The sequence below is a fragment of the Sorghum bicolor genome, chromosome 3, assembly GCF_000003195.3.
Source record: "Sorghum bicolor cultivar BTx623 chromosome 3, Sorghum_bicolor_NCBIv3, whole genome shotgun sequence".
Classification (NCBI taxonomy): domain Eukaryota; kingdom Viridiplantae; phylum Streptophyta; class Magnoliopsida; order Poales; family Poaceae; genus Sorghum; species Sorghum bicolor.
In genome coordinates this window covers 8,025,614-8,049,421 of record NC_012872.2, presented here as the reverse complement: position 1 = coordinate 8,049,421, position 23,808 = coordinate 8,025,614, and the positions used below count along the sequence as shown (strand labels likewise).

At 45.0% G+C, this 23,808-nt stretch overlaps 4 protein-coding genes across 10 annotated transcripts; 1 reads left to right on the top strand and 3 right to left on the bottom strand.

Annotated features, from left to right (window-relative positions):
* LOC110433277 (E3 ubiquitin-protein ligase SINA-like 7) lies at positions 694-9,507 on the bottom strand. 5 transcript variants are annotated; one of them, XM_021455057.1, is made up of 6 exons: positions 9,306-9,507; positions 6,838-9,193; positions 6,652-6,734; positions 5,526-5,665; positions 4,836-5,021; positions 694-1,676 (listed from the first exon to the last, which is right to left on the bottom strand). In XM_021455057.1, the coding sequence occupies exons 4-6, from the start codon at positions 5,595-5,597 to the stop codon at positions 1,005-1,007; spliced, it is 930 nt and encodes a 309-aa protein (XP_021310732.1). In that variant the 5' UTR covers positions 5,598-5,665; positions 6,652-6,734; positions 6,838-9,193; positions 9,306-9,507; the 3' UTR covers positions 694-1,004. The 5 variants fall into 5 exon arrangements, with proteins under 5 accessions (XP_021310732.1, XP_021310731.1, XP_021310734.1 ...); XM_021455056.1 differs by lacking the exons at positions 6,652-6,734; positions 6,838-9,193; XM_021455059.1 differs by lacking the exon at positions 5,526-5,665 and having other exon boundaries at positions 6,652-9,193; positions 9,306-9,506.
* Positions 11,493-13,549, bottom strand: LOC8070427 (E3 ubiquitin-protein ligase SINA-like 5). Of its 3 annotated transcripts, none has more exons than XM_021457545.1 (3): positions 13,313-13,549; positions 12,608-12,926; positions 11,493-12,501 (listed from the first exon to the last, which is right to left on the bottom strand). In XM_021457545.1, the coding sequence occupies exons 2-3, from the start codon at positions 12,836-12,838 to the stop codon at positions 11,746-11,748; spliced, it is 987 nt and encodes a 328-aa protein (XP_021313220.1). In that variant the 5' UTR covers positions 12,839-12,926; positions 13,313-13,549; the 3' UTR covers positions 11,493-11,745. The 3 variants fall into 3 exon arrangements, with proteins under 3 accessions (XP_021313220.1, XP_021313222.1, XP_002455280.1); XM_021457547.1 differs by having other exon boundaries at positions 12,608-12,916; XM_002455235.2 differs by having other exon boundaries at positions 12,608-12,890.
* Positions 16,714-18,032, top strand: LOC8079039 (E3 ubiquitin-protein ligase SINA-like 10). The gene is made up of 2 exons (XM_002457425.2): positions 16,714-16,962; positions 17,043-18,032. The coding sequence occupies exons 1-2, from the start codon at positions 16,732-16,734 to the stop codon at positions 17,748-17,750; spliced, it is 939 nt and encodes a 312-aa protein (XP_002457470.2). The 5' UTR covers positions 16,714-16,731; the 3' UTR covers positions 17,751-18,032.
* On the bottom strand, positions 21,816-22,680 carry LOC8079038 (histone H2B.1). The gene has a single exon (XM_002455234.2). The coding sequence runs from the start codon at positions 22,559-22,561 to the stop codon at positions 22,109-22,111; it is 453 nt and encodes a 150-aa protein (XP_002455279.1). The 5' UTR covers positions 22,562-22,680; the 3' UTR covers positions 21,816-22,108.

Below are 23,808 nucleotides of genomic sequence, written 5' to 3'. Positions count from 1 at the left end.
TTTTCATTACAATATATGTGCATAAACCCACCAAGAGACAATTCACAATTGTTGTTTATAGCCAAACAATGACAAATCTCATCTGTGCATATGCACTAACAACTCTGGTCCTTGCAGTGACGCAGTGTCCCCCTAATTGCAGGACTGTTTGAGCTAATTAACTGTGGATGTGAGCAATGTAAAGTTAGCAGTTTAGCTTTAGCATCCTTACCCTTTATAGGATCTGTTTGCGTTAGGGGTGAATTGTTTGGCCTTCAGATCTTCAATGGTATCCAACTTGCAGTGTGGAAGACTAGACTGTACCCAGGCAAAACATGCTAAATTACATGTTGGGAATGGATGCATTGCCATTACCTTTTGATGCAGCAATCTATATATATAATTCCCATAGATTGTGCAAAAGGTTGATGGTACTTGTGTGACATGTTTGACAACGTAGCAGACAGACCTGACAGAATTCAGGTGCTGTTTGGTTGACGAATGGAAATGTAAACAAACGGCAATCATGTTCATATAGCACTGGCAATGGAAACAGTGTAAGCTAATACTGGTTTTCTTTGGTACGCTGGCGTCGTCGTCGTCCTTCTCTTTGCCTCTAGGATACATTTCTTACTGAAGGGTCAACAATGCATTACACTAGATTGATTTCCATGCCAATTGAAACAAACACAAGTAACATAATCAGTCACCAGCGAAACAAACACCAAGTACTTAATACCACAGGGCCGCCCATGCCAATTGAAACAAACACAAGTAACATAATCAGTCACCAGCGAAACAAACACCAAGTACTGAATACCACAGGGCCGCCAGCTTTTGTAACCTTATCTTAGCTGAATAACAAAAACTACATATGAAATGGAATGACTTACCATTTGAAAGAAAAGGAGTACGGGTGCTCGGGGCACCATTTCAAGTCTATCTGGAATGCAAAAGTTGGATGCAGAGTCTAGGTTCTTGTGAAAAATAGGATAAAATAAATCACGACTTTCCAAATGGGGACTTCATTTCAGCTCGATGAACACACGGATGCCCTCAGGAGAGTCCCAGGTCTCGTTGGGGACGAACAGGAACGGGCTCGCTTTGTACGGCTCCTTCAGCCGCTCAGCGTCCAGAGTCTCACCGGACAGCGACAGCACACCGGCGTTGCCGACCACCTCGATCCTGTGCTTGAAATCCTGCTCGACGACGGACTCATCCACGAGGCGCACCACCGACAGCATGCGCCCCAGCTGCTTGTACTGGCCAACGATGACCAGGAACTCCGGGCTGCCGTCACTGTCGCCGAGTCTCACCATGCGAGCCTGCTCATGCGCGTGCATCCTCAGCGGCGTGAGGCAATGTGGTGAGATGATCGTGCGTACCACGCCAGGGTGGTCCTGTCGAATGTGCTCGCGGAGGGGCTTGCTACCATAGCCCGTGCAGCCAGAGATGGGGCAATGGCACGGGGCATGGACGCACGACGCCTTGTGGGCTTGCACCGACGCGTAGGGTATCATCTTGGCACACCCGTGCTGCCGGAACGGGCATGGCATGCGCATGCCGACGAGGATGTGCTCCATGGCGCGGAAGCGGGTGGCCGTCTCTGGCTCATCGCACATGAGGCATTCAACCTCGTCGTCCAGATACCCATCGGCGGGGCAGCACCGTGAGCATGAGACATGGCCTTTCGTGCACTGCATGACACAACCAAAAAAGAAAAATGAAAGTGTGTCATTGGAACTGGAACAGCACGGAGGTTTTACTGTAACAAATTAGACGGGTGTGCATCTGAGTGTACAGACAGTTGCTATAAGTATGTATACATGGTGACATTTCAATTAAAGCTACTTTCTTTTGTACCCTCTGTCCATGAAAAATGCAATTCTTGAGTCAAAGTATCTAAAAATTTTGACTAAATTTATACTTCAATGTACTAGCATTTATGATATAAAATAAGTACCATTTTTTTAGTAAATTTAAATGGAGACATAAATGTTCACACTATTCATATAAACTTGGTCATACTTCAACTAACTTGTCTAGCAAAAATACCATAGTTGCGTTCTTTTACGGGAGCAGGGAGTATATTTTTTAGAACATAGCTTTGCCCTTGATTTTACTAGTACTTTCGACAAAGAAATTTATGTGGATTCTTACTTAGAATTATGACGATAAGCATGTATTTTAACCCTTTCTTTTGTGATGAAATGATCGCTTTCGTGATGATACCAATTTATTTATTCTGAATCAGTGCTACAATGAAATTAAGTCAGTGCTCACAAGTAGTACACCATGGAGTAGACAAGTAGACACACTAGATGCTGGGTGATTAGGCCATTAGAGTGTGTTTGGTTGGTCTCCAAAAGTTGCTTTCGCTACCAAAAAAAGTCAAAATCCCCTAAAAAACCAAAAAAAGTCAAAAGCCAACTAAAAGGATGGAATGGGTATGAGGTTCTACAAAGAAAACAACTTTCCCTAGTACAATTCTCACAACACCGAGTCACTTGTTTCTATCGGCTGCGGGATTGAGACTTTTATCGAATTACCTGCCTGCCACTGATCTTTTCCCCCATCCTAGGTACCTCAAATTCCCCCCTCTTCCTTCCTCCTTAATGTCCCTCAAGTAGCAGGATGCTTGATTATTAAACGAAATTGAGGTATGATAAATTGTTGGTTGCATGATTGTTACAAGGAGTTTGCATATAAAATTGATGTAGTGCTCGTACTCATGTTGTTATGGTAACTAAACTGAATGAAATATTTTTTTTGCTTGATTCAAGAATGGTTGATAAGATAGATTGATGTGGTGCTAATGTGAGCCATTTCATATGTGCAAAGGTGAGATAGAAAATGGGAATAGGCCGTTGGGATTTTTCACTAAAACTGGTTGGACAAATTTTATATCTAAGTTTGAAGAAAAATCAGGTCAGAAGCTAAGAAAGAAACAATTGGAAAACAAGAGGAATAATATGAAAATAGAAGATACATGATTCATGGAGTTTAAGAATTGTGCCACTAGGCTTGGATGGATGAGGCGAAGCGGACTGTTGAGTGCTAATTAAGGAATGGTGGGATGAACGCCTTGATGTAAGAACTGTATTGTCATTATTGTTCATTATTAATTTTCCTTGCTTTTATATGGAAATACATCAACTGCAACCATGTAAGGTTCAGAAAATAAGGAATGAAGCACCTTGATGAACTATATATATTATAAGATACATGTTAGTGGGGCTAGTGCATCCTGTCCTGGAGTTATATCCTCGGATAAGTCAAGTGATGAGGATATGACTGAGGTAAAAAAAACTCCAGATAATGATGATGTAAAGTTGGCTGTTTTGAAGAAATCAAAACCAGAAAAAAGAAATGCAAGGACTCCGCTAGTAGTACTGAAGAGAAGGATGAGAAAAGCCCATTATTTCCAAAAACAAGAACACATATTTGAAGATAGAAACTATGTTAGAGAAGATGTACTCAAGTGTTGAAGCATCATCAGCTCATCCAACCAACCTAGTCCGTAGCACTGAAAAGGCCATGATGGAGAAAGATTTTGGGTGCAAGAAAAAAATTGTTCTAATACATCGTCCTGATCGTCAAGCATGAATTTAAGGAGGTTTTTAACCCACCAGAAACAAATGAAGGAAGATTCAATTTGCTTGAGGGAGCATGAAAAGGAGATGATTATTTATTTCTATTATTGTATTGTGAACCGGAGTTTGTTTATTCCCTATGTTGCAAACCATTAGTTGCCTGTACTGCAAAAGCTTATTTGCTTGTGTCATCTCAGAACCATTTCTAGTGTTAGTGTTGTTTTTGTTTCAAATAATGTTGTGTCCTTGCTGCTCATATGTTCTTGTGTCATTGATGCCATGATTATCAATATTAACATCTTGTATCGATGGATGACAATATGAAAGATCTGGCCAAAAAGGGCAAAATGGCTAAACTTCTGAGCAGCTACTGTTACTGGTCATTTACATGTGAATCGGTCAATAGCACGATGTTTTACGATCAGTTTACATATAATCAGTTTCTCAGGACTTCAAGGGTATTACATGCCTTTCTTATAACAAACCTACAATTTCACAGCTATTTCAACCAAATGACTTTCCGCTTCCTCACAGCTCAAATAAACTTTTCCATAACTCAAAGCCCACAACAGCTTTTTCACAACTCATAAAACAACCAAACAGACCCTCATAACTTGATAGTGTTGGAGAACTACTATCTAGTAATGTAAAGCAACATTGTATGGGAGTACATTAAATGCCATGGATCATATTTTTAAGGCTAAACAATACAATCATGCCTCTTTTAAACATAGGATCCATGAAGGAATTTATAAGATGTAAACCTATAGGAATTTCTTTACCACGTCGCTCTTTAGAATAAGGGATTGACCATTATATTCTAAAATCCTACAAAATTCCTACGGAGTGGCACAAATTTATAAGAATTTTGGAGGAAATCTAACATGAGGTCCAACCTCTTGAAAACTTTCCTATCCAAACGCATAATTAGAAACTTTCTTGCATTTCCAAATCCTATAGGATTGCAAGTGATATCTGCACTCTAGTTCTATGTTTTTTTCCTATGTTTTAGATATCCTACATTCTAAAGAGTCCGTTTTATTCTAAAAAGTATGTTTTAGTTAGTATGAAAAACATGTTGAACCTATATTCTTTTACTTTCTACATGACTACACTATAGATTCAGGTAGTTGGAAAATTCAGGTTGAAGACATAAATCAAAGATACATAAAAGGTACACTATGTACCGAGGAACATGGTGAATAAAATAAAAATATGATACTATAACATCAAACATGATAGATTGATTCCACACATCCATACCTGGAAAAGGGGAGGCGTCAATGGACCAGAGCATACACAACACTGCAGCAGGTTGGCGTTGATGGTGGCGGTGATCTTCTCCATCGCTTGGTGTTGGCTCGTCTCAGCTGGGACCTCAGTCAGCCGCCTAGGGCCTTTCGTCGCGGCGCTGGCTTGGAGCACCTGCCTTGGCCCCTTCCCACCCATCTGCATGTTGTTTTGCATCATCAATCAGTATAGCGACCTCTGTTATGGTTTTGTGGATGAGATAGAGCAGTGGTGCAAGATCTTAATCAGTAACCTAATCGAAACTCTGATGTAATGGTCGCTGAAAATCATCTTAGAAAATGGACTCTCGTGACACAATTTGTGTAATAAATCAGGTCCAAAACAAATTATCAAAGGTAATCAAGTTCACTATCTACTGTTGTGTGCTCGACTGCTCGTAAATCACAAGTAGATAGGCTATATACCCCCAAGTCCCATATTAACCATCGTAGATGAGAAAACCATGCAGCTCTTGGATCCCCCCCCCCCCCCCTCTCTCTCTCTAGACCGCAGGTCTCGGATCTCTTCCGAAGGATTTCTAGGAACCTCCAAGATCTGTAGTCTCCAAAAGCTGGATTTGGTAGAGCAAGGTCATAGGAACGGGGATCAAAACATGCTAAAATAAACTCGATCTATACATGCAGCGATGACGAGACGACTCACCTTGATGGATGGATGATTAGGCCAGCTCGTCCTCCTAAAACCGGAGGCGCTCGTTAATGCCTTATGGCCCATCTGTCGATGGAAAACGGCCGTTGTGCTGCTCTCTCCTTCGGTGAGATTATTGGAAACGGAAGAAGGGCCTGCTTTTCGCATGATCCAGTTGGCCCAATGTATTAGTGCAGTCAGTTGATCAGCCTACACTGTTCGCACTGACGGTCCACTCTCTAAACCTCTCTTCCACAAGCCGAATTGAAAGTCTTTACTATAATCTAATCTCTATATCTGTTTTCTACTCAATCCGATCGATTATAAGATGTTTGATTTTTTGACATCAAGTTTGACCATTTGGCTTATTCAAAAATTTGTTCAAAATATCATTTCTTTTGTCGTGGCTTGGTCTATTAATAAAAGTTATTCAAGAATGACTTAAATTTGACTATGTTTCTATAATTTTTTTTAAATAAGACGAGTAATCAAATTTGTGATAAAAAAATAAAACGTCTTATAATTTGGAATGAATGGAGTATATATATAATAACATAGAAGTGGCAAATTTCTAGATCCACTTGGTGACTACTATAAACTCCCTCCATACCTCAAAAACTAGACGTCCTGGCCTTCCACCCTGTTTTCTTAAAACGTGACGTTATAGCTTGGCCAGCCCTGGTTTTGGACTTCTTTGCCCCTAATTAATCTCTCATCCCATCGCTGCATTAACTCTTACCCGGGCAAGCGGCGAAGGCTCCCAGGCCGGCAAGCGAGCCATGCAAAAAAATCATCAAAATATGTGTGGCCAAGGGAATCGAACCTTGACTGCCAGCCTCAGACTGCTCAAGGCAAACCAATCAAGCTACGAAAGTTTTGTGACTAGAGGATACCCGCAGGTCTATTTAATAAGGGCAAAGTTGGAAGATTACCCCTTCATTAATCACTCCTTGGTTACTACAATTCCTGTCTAAACGTCAGGTTTTTTAATATGGAGGGAGTATATAACTAAGAAGTGGCAAATGTTCAAACGACATTATGTTTTCTGTACTTTGTTGGAACTCGCTGGGGGGTTTTGCCCCACAGTTTTTATTCCAAAAAAAAAGGAAAATGTTCAAACAACAAATCATTACAATCGCACCTCTGGCTCTCCCAGTTTTCTCCCCCGCCGTCTCCTCCGGTTTTCCCCTGTGCCTGCGTAGTTACGGTAGGCCCATATTTTCTCTAGACGAACGAAATAAAAGGCAAATATTGATTTGCATGCATGACCTAAAAGTAAACTAATAGCTTGATTGCAAGCATGACATGCCAGACAAAAGCACCCCACCTGCGATCCGCAACTTCCCGCAATATTTTTTTTAACCTGCTCAATCTTTATAATCCATCAAACATGACTTCCCATCGATTTTAGCCCCTGTTTTTTCTCCCTCCTAGATATACGTCCGTATGTTGCACCAGAACATGAATCTTTATCCACGTCTACAACAATGCAAGTGCCTTGCGTCTTAGAGGAACATATTAAGAAATCTACAAATCTAATTATACATAGAAAATAGAAAGCTCGTTTCATGATCTTTATCCCCTATATTGTGTAGATCTAGTTTATAGAAACCTAACACAATTGGTTTCACTTTTTTTAGTTTAATACTTGCATGATTTGATCTTTATTACCTGCATCATGTAGGTTTAGTTCGTAGAAACCTAACAAAATTGGTTTCACCTTTTAATTAATACTTGTGTGTGTGTGTTTTGCATTTTACAAGTTTAAGCTGATTTGATCATTTTCAAAAAATAATAAAAAGCTAATAAATGAGTTTAAATTGGGTACCCTAAGCTATTTCTAAAACTATTTACTTCATTTCGAACCATATTCTCTTTCTATTTACTCTCCACATTGAAACACCATTGTAAACCCTCCAAGATGATTATTACCATCCAGACATGGTGTAAGGGTCCTCCTGGGGGAGGGGGGCTGCGGCTATGGTGGAGGGGACTGGCGGCTAGCGTTGGTGGCGTTGGGAGGAAAGGTGAACTCTATTACGGTAACTCCTTCTAGGAGATAATGACAGCGAGGGTGGTGGCGTCCCTCCTTGGCGCACTCGCGGTCCCTTTAGGGCATGCTGGGGCTGCTCAGTGCCCCTCGCTGGGCCTTGCTCAGCCCGTTAGTTGTGTGCTGGGGGCGCCCATCCGAGGTATGACATCACCCCTTCTCCACTCGGTGTGTCCTCATGCCAAAGTAATATACAATCGTTGATGTCATTTGGAGGAAAGGCACACCCTGGGAGTATAGCGTTGATGCGGGCGAAGATGGTGCCGTATAAGGGGTCAGAGATGATGATGTTCTCCCTTGTGCATGTCGGCATGAACTCGAAGCAGTAGAGGAGATTGCCGATGTACGACTCGTGTTGCTTGACGAGCTGCGACGAGGAGTGGTCGAGTGATGGCCGCGCCGAAGGTGAAGTGTAGCATCTCTCTAGGCAGTGTGGCGAAGTCGTGGATGCGGTTGTCGGCATCGAGTGTGATGTAGGTAGGGAGTCGGTGCCAAATCGTGGTGCTAGAGCGTGTAGATGGCGTCATTGTTAAGTCCAACATGGTGCCAAACATGAAGTGTCCCAAGTCAAACTCTCCTGGCGAAAGGCGATGCAGGTTGGAGTCAAGGCATAGGGTGATGTGGATGTCGTCGACTCGAACGAGCTGGTGGTTGAGGTTGTCTATGAAGACCAGCGTGGTAGGAGGCATGGAACGCCCATGCAGCCATGGCCATCCAAGTAGGATGGAGGTAGGACTCCATTGTGTCAACCCACCATCGGTGGAGGATGGGAGCCAAGAGCCAGGACATGTTTGCAGAACCGCCTTGGTGAAAAGCCATCAGGAGGTTCCTGTTGAAGAAGAGCAACCCTTGGTCTGTGGACAATACGTGGCGGCACACGAGGGCTCTAGTAGAAAACCATTTAGTATCGGTTGGTATAACTAATCGGGACTAAAGTTATATCTTTTGTCCTGATTATGTGACCAGGGACTAAAGGATGTGCTTTAGTCCCACAATCTTTGTCTTGGTTGGGAAGCCGAGAATGGATGGGCTTCCCAACCAGGATAATAATGTGTTCCTACATTAATGTGGGGCTGCTCAGCGCCCCTCCTTGGGCCCTCCTTGGCCCGTTAGCTGTGTGCTGGGGGCGCCCATCAAAGGTATGACGCATGGCCCTTTTTGCAAAACATCGAAGTGCAAAAGTGCCATTCCAACTTAGAGATTAAAGCACACAGTGTACAGTTTGTAAATAACAATCCTTATATGATTGCAGGAAATGCTTAAGCTTGAATAAGTATACAAGCACCTGTAATAAGTATTAAACCATATAACTGTAGGATCTGCAAGTATTGAGAACTTCACTGACAATTATATTCATAGTAGTGCTCCTCGAGTGCAATCTAAAATTGTTTGAAACACAAAATCATGGATTTCAATCAATCAACTAAGAAATGTTAAGACATATTTAACTTGCAAAGTTTCAATCAATCAATTTGCAGGAAATTCTGAGGTAGCTATAGCCCTAAGAAACTACACAATGTTTAAGATGCCGATCTCGTGCCCGCAAACCCGCTCCGACAGACTGGCACCATGTCAAACTCAATTGTTGAAGTTGCTCTGGGCAGATCAAAACCTTAAGCAAAGTACTGGGATTCTGGTAAAAACAAACGCCATCTAAGAACCCTAGTTGACGCCTCCCAAAAAAGATAGCCACATCTAATAATTCTCCAAATCAGTAACCTTACACAAACAGAGATCAAACCCACCCGTGCAGGGGGAGCAAGGCAAGCGGGGAAGCACTTGGTCGTCTGGTCGGAGCCCTGCAGCGCGAAGTCGTCGAGCTTGGCGGCGTTGAGGACGAGGAACCGGTTGGGCGCGGCGACGTCTAGGGTCTAGGGACGCCGCCACCGATCGAGCCGGTGATTTGCGACTCTGATCTGGATCGATGGTTTTAGGGAGGAGCACGCGCTGGTTCGGGCCGGGCTTATTAGAGTTGGGCCCAGGGTGGTTTGCGAGAAGTTTTTTTTTGGGTCCACCTGGAGCCGATGTGAGCCACGTAGGGGCACCCAAACACCAGAAAAAGACCAGCCTAGGAAAGAAACAAACTACAGAACCAGAAGCTAGTGCACGGTGAAGCTTATCCAATCCCAAGTGAGAGCTTCTTTATCAATTGCTATCCTGACAACAAATTATCAAAGAGCTTTAAAGAAGACTGTTAAGCGTGCCGAGGGATGGAAAAAAAAACCTAGAAGGAATTTTGTTACTAAACACTGATGCAAGCTATATACCTGAAAGAGGTGAAGGGGCTAGGGGGGGTGTTAAGAGAGATGCAAATGACGCGTTTGTAGTGGCAGTTTCAGTGATAGAAACTATACATAATTTCCATAGCAGCCACGTCATCTATAGAAACTATCTCACACAATGCATAGAGTATTCGCACAATAAATATTGCCTTTTTCCCCTTGTTTCTATCTTCGAAATCCATCCGCTAACGGTGAGTAGTAGCCGAGTAGCACATCTTCTTTTCTTCCTCAATAAGCACGAGTAGAGTAGGTGAGAACTTCATGTTCGCCCACACCTGACGATAAGGAGTAGCACATCTTTTTTTCTTCCTCGATATGTTGGGCTAGAATCAGACCATCTCTAAGAGCGTGAGCCTCGGCTGTTGTGGAGATAATGAAGCAAAGCGGATTATCAGCAACAGCCGTGTGTGCCAAGATATGACGAATGTAACATGCTTTGGCAAGAGTTTTCTTCAATTTCAACTTAGCATTGTAATAGAGATTTTAATAGAGTACGCATAATTTAGCAAATTTAGCTGTCTAGTCAAACTATCAAAGCATGCTTATATTTGGGTCGATGAACCCCCCTAACATCATTCTTAAAGCCCTGGTGAATGATGTAATCTTATTTGTGTTAACCCCGAATTTTTACAAGACAAGGTCTGCCTGTGGGACCGCTCCGTGGAAAGAAAAAATGGTTAATTGTTCGATTGACTAAATAGAAGGTTGGACAGAGATAATCTATTAGAATATGTTAAGCCACGACAAGATGAGAAGGAAGACATGGAGCAGATGTCCATCTCTTCTAATCTAAACTATTTGTAAAAAAGAACTGTCTATTCTATTCTCGGTTATGCGCCGTTCCACAACTGAATGCCGGGTGGCCACCGAACACTCGGATTAATTATTTGCTCCAAAAAATCGAGTGCTTTGGTAGATTTCAACAGATGAATTTTGTACCACCACATCATCACAATGTGACACCTGATCATCTTATAATATTGGGCCCAAACTAAACATTAATCTATGCATTGTGAAAAACAAAGCATAGAATAAAAGTACTACAATATATATTTTACAAAATAATTTTGCTACTAAACAAGGCCATAGTTGAGCCAGCGATTCAACATGATCTTTGGCGTGTGAGCGTGTCTGTAGCCTGTACTGACCCATCCACTGCAGCAAGTAAAATGTGAATGGTGGGTGGGTGTGTACCTTTGCTTTTACTTGAACATTTTTCCTTTCGTTCAAGCACGACGTACGTATTGGAGTACTACCCGTATTCAGAAAACAATGCAGTTTTTTTCACCAACCAAACCAACACGCTGAATGAATGATCTCAAGGTCTATACTCTGTACGCACCAAAATGGAACTAAAATCCCATCTCCCCTTGTTCATCTCCAACCTAATTGCTTCACTCATCGCCGGGGATCTGTTGAGGCAGGTAACTGGAATGCGAGACGCCAACGGAGGTGAAGCCGGCGGCTTAGAGCTTGAGCACGGCGGGGGCTTGTGCGTCCACGGCGGCGGTCCGCGAGGTCAAGGTCCCGTGTGCCCCTACGACGCCGGTGTGCCTGCGCGCCGTACTGGTGCCCGCCGGCGGCTGACTGCGCCGTACTTGTTTCCACGAACTGTTTCTGAATTTGGACAGAGCGTAACTGGAATGAAAAATGAACATGTGATCCACAAGTCTGCAATGCCGATCATGAATTACCGAATCAAACTACTCGTCACCATCCATCCATTAGTCCATCTTCCAGCGACGGTCTCTAATTAAACGAGACACTGACACATACTAGTAGTAAGTAAGAGATAATTAGGGACGCAGCTTCGAGTCAACATGAACTGTCAGCTCACTCATTGAGCATCCCAGGCTCCCCAGAGCCAAGCCACGAGGACGCAGCTGATCATCTCGATCACCGGCTAGACGATCCTGTCGATTCGAACGGTGAGGTGCATCTCCCCGGCCGCCGCCGCCCCAGCTGGCAGTGTCCGGCGCAGCACCACCAGCGACGCCGCTTCCTCAATCGAGGTCTCCCCGGGGGCGGCGCTGCTCGGCACCGGCGCCATCTCCAGGACCACGCTCTCCGCGCTCACTTCCCCCGCCGCCGCCGCCGCGTCCGAGGGCTGCTGCGCCGCGCGGATCGTGCACGCGTACCGCGGGCACCCCGCCGCGGCGCCGGGGCGGGCGCACACCAGCGACACGACGCGGAACGGCCTGTCGCGGATCGCGCGCACGGCCAGGAAGAAGACTTGGCCGCCCTCGTCGTCGCCCGCGGCCAGCAGGCGCCGGTGCTGCGCCGGGTCCAACTCCGGCACGCGGAGCCGCAGGGCGGCGCCGTACCGGATCCTGTCCACGGGCCACGAGTGCGCGCCGGCGAGGTGGTCGCGGAGCGCCGCCGGGGTGCCAGCGAACCCGCAGCCGGGCTCCGAGCAGAGGCACGGCGCGTGCGGGCACGCGCGCTGGTGCTCGGCCGCGTCGTAGTAGGTGACGTAGGTGCGGCAGCCGTAGGCGTCGTGCGGGCACAGCACCTTGGCCGACCTCACGATGTCCTCCATCGCCGTGCTGCGCGCGTAGCCGCCGCCGCCGTCGCCGCACACGGAGCACCGGCCGGCGCCGCCGCCGCCGCTGCTGCTGGTGACATGGCACACACCGCACGCCAGGTGCCCGAACGCGCACTGCATGTCAAACGCAACCCACAAAAGCTGGAATTAACTGCGCAAGAGCAAGCAAGCCATGGATTTGCTAGGATGAACTAGAGATTCTAGCAACAGGCAGACCGACCTGGAAGACAGGAGGCTTCAACGGGAGCGTGCAGACGGGGCAGTGGAGCCTCGCCTTGGCGATCCGGACCGTGATCTCCACTGCCGCGGCGGCGCCATTCACTGTCACCACCATTGCGCTTTCGCCCGCTGATTCCTGCGGCTCCTCCTCCGGGATCTGGACTTGTGGGTTCGCGTGCCCCGTGGATGACTCCTCCATCTGCGCCTTGCTCTTCTGTCGTGTCGTCCTCATCGGCCAGTAAGCGACTGGGTAGCCTCGAGTAACCTCCTCGCCTCGCAGCAGGCTACAAGATGAAGACGATGATGAGATCTGCGAAAAGCTTCAATGGAAAAAAGAAAAAAAAAACAAGAAAGGAAGGTTCAGTAGTAGTATAAGTATAACAGTAGGAAGCATCACGATAAGCAGGAAGCAACTGTGGCCGAGATTCATTCAAGAAACGGTGGAGCTGATGACAGTTTTGCTCTACAAATTTAGGAAAAGAAGGTTGGGAATACACAATTTGCTGCAGAGAAGAACTCGGAACTGAATGATCATCTAAGCAAAAACCAGAACTAATAGCAGATAGCTGTGGAAGAAAATGAACCTGGCAAAGAACTCAAAACTAGACAACTGATCATCAAAGAGAAACTAGAACCAGTAGATGCTAGCTGCGGAAGAACTTTGAATCAAAGCAAGAGCTAGGAAATGTATTCAGCTGAACCACACCTGCCCTGCCTCTGGACCAGAGCTTCGGAGCTGCAGCACAACTTGTTCGGTCACAACTCACAAGATGTGCTACTAGTCTACTACCCTGCTAAAGAGGGAGCCTAGCTGCGAACTGTGGTTGAGGCTTGGGGCTTGGGGATGGGTAATAACTCGTCAAATACTCAACATATGCAAAAACCACTTTTTACTTTATGTCTTCTGTCACTCGGAAAATACCATTTATCTCTTCAATTTGATTCCAGGGTTTTAGGACTCATGTATTTTGTTTGGCTGCGCTTGGAGGGTACGTATAGCATATAAAGCAAGCCTTGGCAAGAGATGCGGCTGCGTGTCCTATCAGAAAGCAGGAAAGCACCAACGTAAAAGGAACCAAAGAAACGAAAGGATTAGCAGTCACGGTAACAAGCATCAATACCAGGAGGAAAACTGTGGGCAAAACTGATTCAAGAAACGTTTTTCTTTTCATCTGATCCTCTGAGGAGGAGGAGGAACCACGGGCGTTTAAGGAGCTGATAACAGCTTTGAACTACAATTTGTTCGAAGTGTAGAGAAGAGCTCAGAACTGAATAACTGGTAATCAAAGGAAAACCCTAAACACTGTTTATCCTGAATTCCTCTCCCATGGAACCTTTTCTGCCAGACTGGTACAATCGGAGCCCATGGAAGCTCTGACAACAGCGTCCCTGCTGAACATATGTGACAAAAATCGCTTTTACTTTTTGTAACTCCAGTTTGATATTCTCCCTCTATTTCTTCTTGAAAGGTGTAGCAAAAAAAAAACAAATTAATGGTTAAAGTTCACAATGTTTGACTTTCGTGAATTCTAATACACCATAGATTTTTAAATGGAAGGATCAGAGTACTGTTTAGGGTTTATATCTTGTATTATGCTACTACTAATTAAAGATTGGGTATAACAAGAATCTACCGTAAAAGTATATTCATATTCATATATTTTGGGCTAGAGTTTGGAGGGCAGCGTACAGTAAGGCCCTGTTTAGATTGGAGATGAAAATTTTTTCGGTGTCACATCGGATGTGTCGGAAAGATGTCGGGAGGGGTTTTTAGAAACTAATAAAAAAACAAATTATATAGCTCGTCAGGAAACTGTAAGACAAATCTATTAAGCATAATTAATCTATCATTAGCACATGTAAGTTACTGTAGCACTTAAGGCTAATCATGTAGTAACTAGGCTTAAAAGATTCGTTTCGCGATTTTCAACCAAACTGTGTAATTAGTTTATTTTGTATGTACATTTAATGTTCAATACATATGTCCAAAGATTCGATGAGATGGATGAAAAAAATTTGGATGAGGAACTAAACAGGGCCTAAAGCCTTTACATCATACTGGCAAGAGATGAAGCTCTGCATGTGAGCATGTCCAGTCCTACCAGCTACCACCACCATCACTACTAGCTCCTGCTTGGCATAATGGCAATTCAAGGCATCTTTCAACTTTCATCAAGAGCATATTGGACAGAGCTGATCGAACAGCCTTTGCTTGCTGTAGCAAGCCACTCTTGAGCTACCTGCCAAGTAGAAATCTCGTTCACGTGTTGCTGATACGGAGTACGTACATCATCTATTCATATTTTTCTTTGATTATTTGGTTCTCTAAGAGATTCTTTAATTTACACGCCTCCTAAATCTGCTTTATAGTTTATTTAATTAAAGCGAGCTCCAGTTTGAAGAGGGGATTATATTGTTTGCGTCAAACTGGGGAGACAAGACTCATCTACGCATCTCCAATATTTTTTTTCTGGACACGGTAGATGAGCTTAACCAATGGAGCGGAGTCAATCCGAATATTGATATCCATCTTACGTTTAACACCATGTTCCTTTTCGTCAAAAAAAAAAAGTTCCTCTTCTCTACTTGCCATGGAAAGCTAGTGGTTCCATTATCTATATCTTATAAAGCTAAACCCCACTTATAAAGCTAAACCCCACTAGATGAATTCTCTATTCATGCAAAGTGTCCACATCATTCCCCACTAAGTGACTCATAAAATATTCTATCTCTTCATGCAAGGTGTTCACATCATTCTTCCCGTCTAAATCCATGTCATCCCATATTAATTACAAAAAATGACCATGTCATCTATATCATGTAAAATACTTTAAATCTTTAATCTATTAAGGCCTTGTTTAGTTCGCAAAAATTTTCAAGATTCTCCGTCACATCGAATCTTTGGTCGCATGCATGAAGCATTAAATATAGACGAAAATAAAAACTAACTGCACAGTTTACCTGTAATTTGTGAGATGAATCTTTTGAGCCTAGTTACTCCGAGATTGGACAATGTTTATCAAATAAAAACGAAATGCTACAGTAGCCAAAAACAAAAAATTTTGCGAACTAAACAAGGCCTAACATACAAGTCATGTACATACACTATTTGTTTTATCACTAATTAATTTCTCTATAATTTAACCAAATATTAGTTTTTATTCTATTAGTTTAGCAATTTTTACTAGATCTAATACAATAAATAAATACATGCAAGTCAAATTCATAAGTATACATACATACATAATAGACTGAATATATCATATAGTAATGCTATGTATATAATAATTTATTTTTAAGAAAATCCCGTAGCAACGCGCGGGGAATTCACCTAGTTTCCTTCAAAGTCAAGGCATCAAAATTTCCAGGTTGGAGGAGAAGCTTCTATCCTTGGCTGCTAGAGCCATGTTAATTAAAACGTGCTTAGCTAGTATTTTTGGCTTATAAGACTAAGGCTTTGTTTAGTTTACCCCGAAATTAAAAAAGTTTTTAAGATTCCCTGTCACATCGAATCTTGTGGCATATGCATGAAGCATTAAATATAGACGAAAACAAAAACTAATCACACAGTTTGACTGTAAATCGCGAGACGTATCTTTTGACCTTGTTTAGTTCACCCTGAAAACCAAAAAGTTTTCAAGATTCTTCATCACATCGAATCTTGTGGCATATGCATGAAACATTAAATATAGACGAAAACAAAAACTAATTACACAGTTTAGCTGTAAATCACGAGACAAATCTTTTGATTCTAGTTAGTCCATAATTGAATAATATTTGTCACAAACAAACGAAAGTGCTACAGTACCGAAAACTTTTCACTTTTCGGAACTAAACAAGGCCTTAGTCTATAATTGGACAATATTTACCATAAACAAACGAAAGTGCTACAGTAGCGAAATCCAAAAAATTTTCACATCTAAACAAGGCCTAATTTGACACGGAGTGAGTATCCTCTTTTCTTAGTAAATTTATCCTTTATATCAGATTGTTTTGCTGCAATATTTCCCCGTTCAAGTAAAAAACCCCTTGTGTCTCTCAATTTTTTGGGCATGCTTTTCGTGGCGTTCAGTACACCCCCCACTCTGCGTCTATGTACTAGTTCTGCACTCTGCACTGCAACCAATGGAGAGAGTCGAGCAGCAGAACACCAAGAAGCCGAGGGTGGACGCCAAGTTCCCCATGCGTAGAGTGAAGCAAGAAGTAGAGGAAGGGCAGGCAACCGCCGGAGCCGGCGCAATGGTGGCCGTGCAAGTCGCCGCCCCGGTAGTGGATCTCGAAGTGAGGATCGAAAAGGCCAAGCTTGACTGCCCCCGCTGCACCATGCCCTTGAAGCCTCCAATCTTCCAGTTCCAGGTATGCTTCACCAATCACCATTAGTACCGCCAAGATCCATCACTTGCTCCTGCATTCTTATCGCCTGACCGCTTGCGCAGTGCGAGGCCGGGCACTTGGCCTGCGGCACCTGCTACGCCGTCCTCACCAAGGACAAGTGCTACTCGTGCCACCGGGACGGCGCCTACCGCCGCCACACCCCTCTGGAAGGCATCGTCAGCTGTGCCAAGGTCCTCTGCCCCTACGACGTCTACGGCTGCCGGACGTACGTCACCTACCACGAGGCCGGCGACCACCAGCGCGATTGCCCCTGCGCGCCGTGCCGCTGCTCGGAGCCCGGCTGCGCCTTCGTGGGCTCGCCGCCGATGCTCCGCGACCACCTCAGGGACACTCACGCCTGGCCCGTGGACAAGATCACCTACGGACGCGCGCACAACATCCGCCTGCCGGAAACGTGTCCGCCGCGCCTGCTCGAGGCGGAGGACGACGGCCGCGTGTTCTTCGTCGCCGTGGGCGCGCACGGCGCGCGCATCGGCGTGACGGTGGCGTGCGTGAGGGCGAGTGCCGCGGCGGGGCCGCGCTACTCCTGCAAGCTGTGGGCGAGCGGGAACCCGGGCGCGGAGACCGGCCGGGTGGAGATCGCCATGGCGGAGGCGGACGTGCCGAGCAGCAGCGCGGTGCCTGGCCCTGGCGACGCCGCCACGGCTGCTGCGGCGGAGGCGGCGCCCTTGTCTGTGCGGCGCAGCATGCTGCACGGGAAGTCCATGGAGATGCTCCTCAGCATCAAAATTGACAAGTCCAAGAACTGAATGCGGCTACTGGTTCGTCTAATCTAAACGATCAAATGGGAGATCGAAGTCTGGGTTCTTTTGTCCACGGTAATGGCTACTTGTGAGATTTGTATGACTTTGGAAACTTTGGAATCTTGGTGGTTGTCAGCTCTGGGCCTCTCTGCCTGTTTTAGTTTCTGTGTAATGTTTTAGTTTGTGTGTAATTATGTCAGTACTAAATCAGAGGATTACATGTAGTTTCTCGTGGTTAGGAATGCTGAAATTTTCATCGGTTGCTCTATGAATTGCTTCTCTTGGTTAGGAATGCTGAAATTTTCATCGGTTGCTCTGTGAATTGCAAAGCCTAGAATGGCAGAATGGTATAGTAGCACAGATTGTACGTTGTAGTTTGTGTGTAAATTTATCGGTGCAAGAAGATGGATGATTGACTAGCATTGTGTGTTGAAACATCTATCAGTAACTCAGGTCATGCTCACCATGGCAAATGAGGTGCTAGTTAGCAGATGGCATGCTTGTTGCAGTTGCAGCCACACCACATGGCCTATTCATTCTATAGCCATTTCCAAATCTATGCAATGTGGCAAACTACAGATTCATCACCGGAAGAAATTGCTGATGATTCGTCTCATCTGAACAATGATTTAGGGTTCTTTGGCACGCATCCCTGCATGATTCATCTGATCTCACTTCAACATCTTCGCCATGGAACACAAATGATGGTGCAACATCTTCGCCGTGGAACAGAAACGACGGTGCTTAGAAACCTGGAACTGAAACAACGTGTGCTTCTCAACTGGCTACTAGAAGTCCAAACACATTTCACCATGCAATGCAGTACATGAAACACTAATTCATAAACAATCTCGTAATTTTTACAAAATATTAACCAATTTCATTATAACAATACAATCAGAAAAAACTGTAGAATAGTGACCAGTAGTATTCCAGATTCCATTGGCGGATTAACTACCATAACTGTCAAAACAAAACCATAGACTTAACTGCCGTTGCTACTCCTATATGAGATTAACTGAGCGAGTACCAATTACCACCACCTTCCAACTCTCAATTACCTAATTACTACCACCAACTTATGAGGTGAACTCTGATGGCCTTGGTGCCCTTACAGATGGCAGAGATGGGTCACCAGATATGCAATGTTCAACAGCAGCAGCCAGCAGGTATACCATATACAGCTTACACCTTACAGCACATTCTCAATATTTCAGAGGCCAAGTTTCTTTGCAAGAACTCACCTCAAGAGTCACACTCACACTACAGCTACCAACTCAACAAGACACAACTGCAAACCAGTGTTATGGACGAGGTGTATTTGGGATAACTAGGCCTTATGCTTTGCCAAGAGCTTGAGAGATTGAGGGAGACTAGAATTGTTTCTTCATAATTCATTGTTTGCTTTCCATTGTGCCCCATGGGCTGAATATAAAAGGTACATAGGACTAACACCTCTTGTGCCTAGACAATATGGTACTATTCCTATAGACAAATAACTAAGAGAGACACTAATTAACACTAATGGGCTTAAGGCCCAACTAGGACACTTGCGCCCTACGGCGCCTCTCTTTATGCCCATGACATATCCCCCGCCCTTGGAGACCCAGCTCGTCCTCGAGCTGGAGAGCTGACGCGAAATAGGGTTAAGCCTTTTACATCTCGGCTTTCCCTTTTTATTGAATACTAAAATACAAGGATATCCACCTGGATCCCATGGAAAGAGCGCCTCTGCTGGCATCACGTAGGCTGAAGGGTGGAGTGTGAAGTAGCTGGCTCGTATGCTGAAAGTGTCTAGCACCACGGCAGGCATAAGGATGAATGAGATAGCCTTTGATGCCTGATGCTGGATGCTGATGCGAGGTCGCTGCACTGGAAACGCCCATACTTGGACCTCCACTGCAATTGGAGCCGCAGGCCGTATCGGCGAGTCCGAGTGGATGAACACGTACGACAACGTCGAGCTGAGGAGCATGTGTATCTGCCGCACCATGCGACGGACAAGCATTCCTCGCACTGCTGCCTGGAGGCGCACCGTTGCTTGCTCCTTCGATGCTTTTGTGGCACGAAGAGACTGCGCTTGGCGACGTGCCAGGAGTCCCCGTGCTGCTGCCTGGAGGCGTTCAGCTGCCCGGCGTTCACGGTCCTCCTTCTCGAGACGCACCCGGAGGCGATCCAGCTGTGCGGTCATCTCCGAAAGGCGGCGCAGGCAGTTGTCGACACCAAGGGACAGCCGGTGGAGCGGATTGGAGCGCGGAGTTGGTTTGAAGCGCCGCTGCAGGAGCTCGGTGAAGCGACGCCATGTCGGGGTGCCCTCCTCCTGGACTTGGAGGAACCACGTACGAGCGCCATCGTCCAGATGACAGGAAGCCATCCATACCTTTTCTTCCTCCATGATGCGCTCTCGACGAAAGTATGTGTCGCAGCTGTTGATGAAGATGAGGGGGTCGGAATTACCGTCGTAACGCGGAAAACCCAGCTTTTGGAACCACGGCGGACGATTGTTGTGGTGTTTCCCGGCAGCCGAGCTGTTGCTGGACGCCGAGCACTCAGCGGACAGGGCCTTGATGGCGGCTGCGTTGGCCCTCATGGCGGCTGTGATGGTCGCCAGGGAAGCTTCGAGGTCGGTGCAGGGGGAGGCGGACGGCGGCCTGGTGGTTGTGGCGGCGGCTGCCGGTGTTGGAGTTGTGGCGGCGGCGGCGGCGGATGGTGGTGGGGATCGGGATCTGAATCGATTTTTTTTTTATGAAGAGGATCGCTGGACTCTTGATACCAGATGTTATGGACGTGGATATTTTTGGGATAGCTAGGCCTTATGCTTTGCCAAGAGCTTGAGAAATTGAGGGAGACTAGAATTGTTTCTTCATAATTCATTGCTTGCTTTCCATTGTGCCCCATGGGCTGAATATAAAAGGTACATAGGACTAACACCTCTTGTGCCTAGACAATATGGTACTATTCCTATAGACAAATAACTAAAAGAGACACTAATTAACACTAATGGGCTTAAGGCCCAACTAGGACACTTGCGCCCTACGGCGCCTCTCTTTATGCCCATGACAACCAGAGCCACCATGAATTGTGGATCCAACAAATAAATTTATAACATCTTATTCAAAAAAATAAATTTAAAACATCAATCATGACAAATGACTGCTCCAACATACTAGGCACACTGTATTTCTAATTACCGCAAGTTCCAATCAACCATGACATCAATCATGACAAATGACTACTTCAACATACTGGGCACACTGTATTTCTAATGCCCACAAGTTCCAATCAACGAATTAAGAGCTTAATCAAAAAATAAACAAAGTAACGACACAAATTTCATCAACAATACAAACAAAGCAGGCAACATCCAGAGTTCAAAACCAACAATCTGTCAATATGGATAAGCACATAATCCAAGGATTGCGCTAATAATTTAGAAATATTTGGATCATGTCACTGGACTTGCTCATCATGCTCCAACTCAAAGCAACACCCCAGATAAAGTATACCAGTGCAGGAAACAGGCACGATGAATAACACAAAAATTAGTACTCCTGGAATTTAGCTGATAGAAGACCACCAGTGTGGCTGTGAAGACATCTCTGCAAAAAGAATAACAATGAACATCAATGCTGAAGGTTGGACTTGGACAGTACGATAACTTACCAGCTATCTTGGTTCTTAGGGATAGCTTGCAAGAAATAGAAGGCCACAAGCAGCTGGGATTCAAGTGGCCAACAAACATGCTGCTCGAACATGATCCTATACATGGGTTCTAGTGCTAGCCAACTTGCAACCCTAAAAACATCATGTCTTTTCTACATGTTCCTCAACAAAAATAGAAATGTTCTAAATATCAAGTAAATTTACCAATGATATCTGAATTTGAAGCCCAAAATAGCAGAACAGCAATCGCCATCTTGTCCATAGATCACAGCTTCCTAGCTACACAAAATTTCCTATGTATGTCCATTCAAACATAACATTATGATATTCAACTTCACAGCCAGTACAATTTTTTTGGACCGAATCAACAGGGGAGCCCCATACCTATATTTTTTTTGGCAAGTAGCAACTATCAAATGCAGAACACACTTGACATATAGGTTTGCACATTGAATTATCAGTTCACTGCCAGCAACATGACAACTACACAGTAACAGCATCCATCCTGACAGAAATCACATGCTGATCAAGCACCGTGACTATTCTGGATAATGGAACAGGATCCCAAAAGCACCACCGCAATTCAACCACACACAGACCACCATCCATCCATTCCAAACACCACCAGCTACTGCTACCGCTAGCAATACCAGATAAACAGACCCACATCTACCTACACCACACAGTACCGCCAAACTAATCTAAGATGAGGTGAACTTGGTGACGGCCTTGGTGCCCTCGGAGACGGCGTGCTTGGCGAGCTCGCCGGGGAGGACGAGGCGCACCGACGTCTGGATCTCCCTGGAGGTGATGGTGGGCTTCTTGTTGTAGCGCGCGAGCTTGGCGGCCTCGGCGGCGAGCTTCTCGAAGATGTCGTTGATGAAGGAGTTCATGATGGACATGGCCTTGGAGGAGATGCCGATGTCAGGGTGCACCTGCTTGAGCACCTTGAAGATGTAGATCTTGTAGGTCTCCACCGACTTCTTGGCCTTCTTCTTCCCCTTCTTGTCGCCGCCTTCCTTGCCGGCCGACTTGCCCGCCGGGAGGCGCTTCTCCGCCTTGGGCTTCTTCCCCGCCGGGGCCTTCTCGGCCGCGGGCTCCTCCTCCGCCGCGGGCTTCTTCGCCGCCGGCTTCTTCTCCGCCTTGGGAGCCATCGATGCGGCTCCTGGGGTTTCGCGGTGGTGCTCGAATGCGATCTGTGACTGTGAGGCTGCTGCCTGCTGCTAGGGATTCGCTCGGTCGATCTCTCGATGGGGAGAGAGAGGGAGGAGAGGGGTGCGGCGAATTTAACGGGACGGAGCAACTGGTGCTGATTGGTGGAAGGGCTGGTGGCACGGATCGCTGGCGTGGATGGCCTTGATGTGTTGATCTTGTCGCAAATTGACGGTGGAGATGGGTTTTGGGCGCGGATTGTCGACGTGGCCAGAGCTTTGGGCGGGAGCGCCGGGAGGAGACGGAGGGAACTTGCTTTCAGCGTGCAGCAGAGCTGGGCGGGCCGGAGCCGGACAGCCTTTCTTTTGCATTTGGTTTCGCCCTGGCCCAACTGTCCACTGTAATACTCTACTCCCTCCATTCCAAATTGTAAGTCGTTTGATTTTTTAAAGTTTGACCACTCGTCTTATTCAAAAAATTTATATAAATATAGTCAAATTTAAGTCATTTTTGAAGAACTTTTATTAATAAACCAATACACAACAAAAAAATGATATTTTGTACAAAACTTTGAATAAGACGAGTGGTCAAACTTGATATTTAAAAAGTCAAACGACTTACAATTTGAAATGGATTGAGTATATAGGAGTACATACAGAAAACTAGTACTCCCTCCATCCCAAATCCCAAACTGTAAGTCATTTCAAGAATCTTGGAGAGTCAAACTTTTCTAAGTTTGACCAAATTTATTTTATAAAATAACAATTATTATGGTACTAACTAAGTATCATTATATTCTTTATTAATTATATTTTCATAGTATATTCACTTTACGTTACAAATCTTAGTATTTTTCTCTATAATTTTGGTCAAACGTGAAAATGCTTTGACTCTCCAAGATTCTTGGAATAACTTACAATTTGGGATGGAGGGAGTACTTTTATTATAAAACCAACCTGCAACTTTTTTAAAAAAAAAAAAGCCGGCAACTGCCTAGTGCAATCTTCAAATGTTTAGTACACGTGCAATATTACTTAATCAGCATTTACCAAAATGGCATTTAGTAATAATACACCTATTAGTACTAACACAAAGTCTAGAACATCACCGGTTGTCAATGGCGCAGAGGAGGCGGCTTCGACAAAGATAAAATGAGTCAAAAAACTGTCACTTTTCTGTCAAAAATCTGCATTTTTTGCTATTTTGCATCGGATGCGTGTAAGTACAACGTTTCATAAATGTGTCAAAC